At 36.2% G+C, this 8,140-nt stretch overlaps 1 protein-coding gene and 1 non-coding gene across 2 annotated transcripts; one reads left to right on the forward strand and one right to left on the reverse strand.

Annotated features, from left to right (window-relative positions):
* The first annotated feature begins 961 nt into the window (after positions 1–961).
* LOC148564346 (uncharacterized) lies at positions 962–3,034 on the forward strand. The gene is made up of 5 exons (XM_088487027.1): positions 962–1,732; positions 1,823–2,072; positions 2,157–2,279; positions 2,340–2,447; positions 2,553–3,034. The coding sequence occupies exons 1-5, from the start codon at positions 962–964 to the stop codon at positions 3,032–3,034; spliced, it is 1,734 nt and encodes a 577-aa protein (XP_088343153.1).
* Positions 3,035–7,713: 4,679 nt separating this feature from the next.
* LOC148564347 (small nucleolar RNA R71) lies at positions 7,714–7,821 on the reverse strand. The gene has a single exon (XR_015885483.1). It is a non-coding gene; the product is annotated as a small nucleolar RNA R71 (small nucleolar RNA).
* Between the last annotated feature and the right edge of the window lie 319 nt (positions 7,822–8,140).

Below are 8,140 nucleotides of genomic sequence, written 5' to 3' on the forward strand. Positions count from 1 at the left end.
GCTTCCTAGTAATGAAAAGTCGAATGATTCAAAATTGAAAAGTGGAAAGAAATATAGTTTTGATATCTCAAAATCTGATCAGATTTTTGATGTGTTGCTTAAAGATAAACAGTTAATTTTGCTTGAGGGTAGAACCTTACTTTCGGTGAAAGTTTTAAAAGAAAAACCTTATTGCAAGTTTCACCAAGCAACAAGTCATTCGACTAACAGTTGTGTTCGTTTCAGGTATTTAATTCAGGAAGCGATAATGGAAGGACGGTTGAAATTCGATGACAGCAAGAAAGAAATGAAGGTTGATGTCGATCCTTTTGATGTTGATGCCAGCTTTATCGAGCCATGCTTTGGAGTAAACATGGTTGGCATGTCATATGACTTTGATGTGGCTCTTGATGATTTCGAGTCACAAGTGAGATTTGTGTATCCCAGGGCAGGGGATGGCTTGTTGGACTTTCTGGTTCAACAAAAAATTAAAGACCGTGATGTATCCTTGTGTCCACAGTGTAATGCTGTGTTTGATGTCGAAGTAATGGCAATCTTTGAGAAGGAGAGAATGAAGAAAGAATTAGCTCACAGAGAAGAGCAGGCGCGCCAGAGGCAACCAATTCGGCGCGTCAATGGTCAGTGTTCCAAGACCCCTCAACAAAGTTCTACTGCACCTTTAAGCCGATCTTAGGCCATAGGTGTTCAGTGGATTCAAAATTGTCAGAAATTTCAGAAAAGAGATCATCTGTATCGACGCAACCCACAATGGGGATATCGGGGTCCTCCTCGAAATCAGTACCCCTATTATCGTGGTCGGGCTAGAGGGTATCCGAGAGGCAGAAGAGGCAGGAGAAATTCTAATTAGCATAAGAAGCCTCAGGTGGAAGTGAGCAAGGGGGCAACGCCCTCTGTGCATTCTCGAATTGTCTTTCCGTCTAATGGAGAGACTTGTCTGAAAGGAATTCCATCTCCCCTAAAGATGGAAAAAGGCAAGGCAATTGCTCAAACTTCAGGAATCGATAAGAATAAAGAAGTTGATGTTGATGAAAAGTATTTTGATGAAGGGGATGATGGCATGATTAGGACAATTTCAATCATTCCAACTGAATATCTGGGGGAGTATGAAGGTGACCCAGATGAAGATTATGATGTGGAGGATGAGGAAGCCTTTTCCTTCATTCGAATCGAAGATGAACTGGGGTATTTCCTTCGGCCTACCGAAAAACAAATGTCTCATCTTCGCCCGCTCCATATAACTACTACTTTGAGTGGGATAAAAGTAAACAAAGTCTTAATCGATGGCAGTGCAGCAATCAGTTTATTGCCTGAAAGGATGTTAATCAAGGTGGGTAAGCATCCTGATGATTTGGTCCCCACAAATATTGTTGTGACAGATTTTAGTGGGACTTTGACTCCGGCAAAAGGGCTGGTTACTCTGATTGTGAAGGTTGGCTCATTTGAGCACAACACTGTATTTATGGTGGTTCCATCGAGAGCAAGCTATAATGCTTTACTGGGGCAAGATTGGATCCATGGTGTAGGTGCAGTCCCCTCTACTGTGCATCAAAGTGTTCTTCTGTGGACAAAGGATGGCAAACCTAAAGTCATCAAGGCAGATTCAAACCTTTATGTCGAACAACTGCACGTTGATTTCAGGATGTACAATCCTAAGTTGAAACCTCTAAATGTTGATCGGACATTGAATTCTTATAATTATGAAGGTTGCTACCTATCCTCGGAAGGCCTCTCGGTAAAGTTGCGTTACCTAGAGTTGGGGTTTGAACCAACTGGTTGGGACTGTCAGTCTTGAAGATCTTTTGAAGGTTGACCTATGAACCAGGTTGAGAGAGTTTCCGACTACCTGGTAACTTTACATAATTATTTAAGTAATCCTCCTCTTGTAGAAAATAAAGATGGTTCTTCTGATGAAGTTGAATCACATAGGGTTGTTAGTTGTTCTGATTATCATTGTATTAGATCGATTTCTTCAGTCGAGTCTTGTTTTGATATTTCAAATATATGTAATGAAAGTAATGCTTCGAATTCAATGGCTGAGTTGATAGCAGAAGCGCATTGCATTGAGAATCGAAGTAATGTTAATGAAATAAATAATTCAGTATATTTTATTTCTCATGATAATATTGATTTCACTTTTGATTGTATTTATGATCTAGAACCGTTGGGTTTTGAGAAATATTCGGTAAAGGATGATGATCATTATAAAGGGTCCGAATCTCAAGATCCTTTAGAGGAAGTAAATTTGGGGACTCTTGATGATGTTCGAATTACATATATATGTAAAGATCTTGTTGATCTTTTTTGAACTGAACTCTTTATTCTTTTACATGAGTTTAAAGATTATTTTGCTTGGGATTATCATGAGATGCCTGGTCTCGATCGTTCACTTGTGGAACATCAATTAGCATTAAAACCAAATGCTAGACCTGTGAAGCAAACTCCAAGACGTTTTGCTCCAGAAATCAATGAAAAAATTAAAGAGGAAATATAACGCCTGATTAAGGCAAAGTTTATTCGAACTGCATACTATGTTGAATGGGTCTCGAATATAGTCCCGGTGATGAAGAAAAACAGGAAGTTAAGAGTATGCATTGATTTTCAAGATTTGAATAATGCTACTCCAAAAGATGAATACTTTATGCCAATTGCAGATATGTTAATTGATTCTGCAGTAGAAAATGAAATACTTAGTTTTATGGACGGTTATTCAGGGTATAACCAGATCTTCATTGCGGAAGATGATGTGTCCAAAACTGTTTTTTGTTGTCTTGGGGTGTTAGGCACCTATGGGTGGGTGGTTATGCCATTTGGTTTGAAAAATGCTGGAGCAACATATCAGCGGGCAATGAATGCTATTTTTCATGAATTTATTGAAAAATTTATGGAAGTTTATATTGATGATGTCATGGTTAAATCGATTTCAGTGAGTCAACACATCGATCATTTGAGAAAGGCATTTGTTACCATGAAGAGGAAGGGATTGAAAATGAATCCTTTAAAATGTGCTTTTGGTATATCGGCTGAAAATTTTTAGGCTTCGTTGTTCATAAAAAAGGAATTGCAATTGATAAAAATAAGGCAGATGCAATATTGGCATTATCTACACCCAAATCGAAGAAAGAAGTGCAGTCTTTTTTGGGCAAGGTAAATTATCTTCAAAGATTCATTTCGAATCTTTTTGATTGAAATCGAGTGTTTGCTTCTTTGGTAAAGTTAAAACAGGACTCACAGTTTGAATGGACAAAGGAGCATCAATTAGTGTTTGATTCGATTAAAGCTTATTTGGCTAAGGCTCCAATTATGGCGAATGTTCGTCCACATGAGCCTTTGAAATTATATATTGCAGCATCTGAGAGCACAATTAGGTGTATGTTAGCCCAGGATAATGAAAATGGGCATGAACGGGCTGTTTATTACCTTAGTTAGGTTCTAACTGATATCGCAACAAGGTATTCCCCGATAGAGAAATTGTGTTTGTCTCTGTATCATGCTTGTATGAAATTAAAGTGTTATATGGTGGCTAAATTAGTAAAAGTCATTGTGCAAACTGACTTAATCAAATATATGTTAAGCTTCCCAATGTTACGCGGACAATTAGGTAAGTGTATTGATGAGCGGATAATTTATACGCTTTTTGGCATTGTTTTTAGTATGTTTTTAGTAGAATCTAGTTACTTTTAGGGATGTTTTCATTAGTTTTTATGTTAAATTCACATTTCTGGACTTTACTATGAGTTTGTATGTTTTTCTGTGATTTCAGGTATTTTCTGGCTGAAATTAAGGGACTTGAACAAAAATCATATTCAGAGGTAGAAGAAGGACTACTGATGCTGTTGGATTCTGACCTCCCTACACTCAAAGTGGATTTTCTAGAGCTACAGAACTCAAAATGATCCGCTTGCAATTGCGTTGGAAAGTAGACATCCAGAGCTTTCCAGCAATATATAATAGTCCATACTTTGACCGAGTTTAGATGATGTAAAAGGGCGTTGAACGCCAGTTCTACGCTGCTGTCTGGAGTTAAACGCCACAAACACGTCACAAACCAGAGTTGAACGCCAGAAATACGTTACAACCTGGCGTTCAACTCCAGAAAGAACCTCTGCATGTGTAACATTCAAGGTCAGCCCAAGCACACACCAAGTGGGCCCCGGAAGTAGATTTATGCATCAATTACTTACTTTTGTAAACCTTAGTAACTAGTTTAGTATAAATAGGACCTTTTACTATTGTATTAGACATCTTATAATTTTTAGTTCATCTTAGGATCATATTGATCATGTTATGGGGGCTAGCCATTTGGCCATGCCTGAACCTTTCACTTATGTATTTTCAAACGGTAGAGTTTCTACACTCCATAGATTAAGGTGTGGAGCTCTGCTGTTCCTCAAAGATTAATGCAAAGTACTACTGTTTTTCTATTCAATTCAACTTATTCCGCTTCTAAGATATTCATTCGCACTTCAACATGAATGTGATGAACGTGACAATCATCATCATTCCCCCACGAACGCGTGCCTGACAACCACTTCCGTTCTACCTTCGATTGAATGATTATCTCTTGGATCTCTTAATCAGAATCTTCGTGGTATAAGCTAGATTGATGGCGGCATTCATGAGAATCCGGAAAGTCTAAACCTTGTCTGTGGTATTTCGAGTAGGATTCTGGGATTGAATGACTGTGACGAACTTCAAACTCGCGAGTGCTGGGGGTAGTGACAGACGCAAAAGGAGGGTGAATCCTATTCCAGTATGATCGAGAACCTCAGATGATTAGCCGTGCTGTGACAGAGCATTTGGACCATTTTCACAAGAGGATAGGATGCAGCCATTGACCACGGTAATGCCTCCAGACGATTAGCCATGCAGTGACAGCGCATCGGACCATTTTCCAGAGAGGATTAAAAGTAGCCATTGACAATGGTGATGTCCTTACATAAAGCCAGCCATGGAAAGGAGTAGGACTGATTGGATGAAGACAGCAGGAAAGCAGAGGTTCAGAGGGACGAATGCATCTCTATACGCTTATCTGAAATTCTCACCAATGATATACATAAGTATTCCTATCTTTATTTTCTGTTTATTTATTATTATTATTCGAAAACTCCATAACCATTTGATATCCGCCTGACTGAGGTTTACAAGGTGACCATAGCTTGCTTCAAGCCGACAATCTCCGTGGGATCGACCCTTACTCACGTAAGGTTTATTACTTGGACGACCCAGTGCACTTGCTGGTTAGTTGTATCGAAGTTGTCAATGAAAAACGATTTATTAAGACGTGCGTACAGAGTTTTTGGCGCCGTTGCCTTAGATCACAATTTCGTGCACCAAGTTTTTGGCGCCGTTGCCGGGGATTGTTCGAGTTTGGACAACTGACGGTTCATCATGTTGCTCAGATTAGGTAATTTTCTTCTTATTTTTTTTCAAAAAAAAATAAAATATTTTAAAATAAATGTTTTCAAAAATATATTTTTCTTCAGAATTTTTAAGAATGAATTCTAGAGTTTCATGAAAAATGTTGGAGCCTGGCTGGCTGTAAAGCCATGTCTAATTCTTTTGGATAGGGGCTTCCAACCATCAGCATAGAGGCAAGTTAATTGGAATGTCAGCTGTGGCATGTCTGAGTTACATACTAAAGCTTGACTGGCTATTGAGCCATGTCTAACCCTCAGATTGGAGCTTTAGACTAAAAAGCAAGATTCCTGGAATTCATATTAAAAATTTTGGAATCCTTATTTTTCTTTTTCACACTAATTTTCGAAAAATATAAAATAAAAATACAAAAAAAAATTTTTAAAATCAAAAATATTTTGTGTTTCTTGTTTGAGTCTTGAGTCAGATTTTAAGTTTGGTGTCAATTGCATGTTCATCTTGCATTTTTCGAAAAAATCATGCATTCATAGTGTTCTTCATGATCTTCAAGTTGTTCTTGGTAAATCTTCTTGTTTGATCTTGATGTTTTCTTGTTTTGTGTCTTTTCTTGTTTTTCATGTGCATTTTTGCATTCATAGTGTCTGAACATGAAAGATTTCTAAGTTTGGTGTCTTGCATGTTTTCTTTGCATATAAAAATTTTCAAAATTATGTTCTTGATGTTCATCATGATCTTCATAGTGTTCTTGGTGTTCATCTTGACATTCATAGCATTCTTGCATGGATTCATTGTTCTGATCCAAAATTTTCATGCATTGCATCATTTTCGTGTTTTTCTCTCTCATCATTAAAAATTCAAAAATCAAAAAAATATCTTCTCCTTTTTCTTCTCATAAATTCGAAAATTTGAGTTGACTTTTTCAAAACTTTTTAAAATTTAGTTGTTTCTTATGAGTCAAATCAAATTTTCAATTTAAAAATCTTATCTTTTTCAAAATCTTTTTCATTATTTTCGAAAATTATAAAAATATTTTTCAAAAATCTTTTTCTTAATTTTATCTCATAATTTTCGAAAATAACATCATCAATTAATGTTTTGATTCAAAAATTTCAAGTTTGTTACTTGCTTGTTAAGAAAGATTCAAACTTTAAGTTCTAAAATCACATCTTGTGATTTCTTATGAATCAAGTCATTAATTGTGATTTTAAAAATCAAATCTTTTTCAAAACTAATTTCAATCATATCTTTTCAAAAATATCTTTTTATCTTATCTTTTTCAAAATCATATCTTTTTCAAAAATTTGATTTTAAAATATCTTTTCTAACTACTTATCTTCTTATCTTTTCAAAATTGATTTTCAAATTTGTTTCAACTAACTAACTAACTTTTTGTTTGTTTCTTATCTTTTTCAAAACTACCTAACTAACTCTCTCTCTCTCTCTCTCTCTAATTTTCGAAAATATCTCTCTCTTTTTCAAAAATTCTTTTTAATTAACTAATTATTTTAATTTTTGATTTTAATTTTCGAAAATTACTAACCTTCTTCAAAAACAATTTTCAAAAATCACTAACTCTTTTTCAAAAATAATAATAATTTCCGAAAATTCTCTCTCTCTCTCTCATCTCCTTCTATTTATTTATTTACTAATATCTCTTCCTCACTCACCAAAAATCCGAACTCTTTCTCTCTCTCTGAGTTCAGATTTTCTCTTCTTCTTTTCTTCTACTCACATAAGGGAACCTCTATACTTGGGTAAAAAGGATCCCTATTATTATTATTTTTCTGTTCCCTCCTTTTTCATATGAGCAGGAGCAAGGACAAGAATATTCTTGTTGAAGCAGATCCAGAACCTGAAAGGACTCTGAAAAGGAAACTAAGAGAAGCTAAATTACAATAATCCAGTAAGCACATTTCAGAAATTTTCGAACAAGAAGAGGAGATGGCAGCCGAAAATAATAATAATGCAAGGAGGATGCTGGGTGACTTTACTGCACCAAATTCCAATTTACATGGAAGAAGCATCTCTATTCCTACCATTGGAGCAAACAATTTTGAGCTGACACCTCAGCTAGTTTCTCTAATGCAACAAAATTGCAAGTTTCATGGACTTCCATCTGAAGATCCTTTTCAGTTCTTAACTGAATTCTTGCAGATCTGTGATACTATTAAGACTAATGGAGTAGATCCTGAAGTCTACAGGCTCATACTTTTCCCTTTTGCTGTAAGAGACAGAGCTAGAATATGGTTGGACTCTCAACCTAAGGATAGGCTAAACTCTTGGGATAAGCTGGTCAAGGCTTTCTTAGCCAAGTTCTTTCCTCCTCAAAAGCTTAGTAAGCTTAGAGTGGATGTTCAAACCTTCAGACAGAAAAAAGGTGAATCCCTCTATGAAGCTTGGGAGAGATATAAGGAACTGACCAAAAAGTGTCCTTCTGACATGCTTTCAGAATGGACCATCTTGGATATATTCTATGATGGTCTGTCTGAATTAGCTAAGATGTCATTGGATACTTCTGCAGGTGGATCCATTCACCTAAAGAAAATGCCTGCAGATGCTCAAGAACTCATTGACATGGTTGCTAATAACCAGTTCATGTACACTTCTGAAAAGAATCCTGTGAATAATGGGACGCCTATGAGGAAGAGAGTTCTTAAAATTGATACACTGAATGCCATATTGGCTCAGAATAAAAAATTGACTTAGCAAGTCAATATGATTTCTCAGAGTCTGAATGGAATGCAAGCTGCATTCAACAGTACTC

Source organism: Arachis ipaensis, chromosome B5 (assembly GCF_059453495.1).
Source record: "Arachis ipaensis isolate K30076 ecotype BB chromosome B5, ASM5945349v1, whole genome shotgun sequence".
Taxonomy (NCBI): Eukaryota; Viridiplantae; Streptophyta; class Magnoliopsida; order Fabales; family Fabaceae; genus Arachis; species Arachis ipaensis.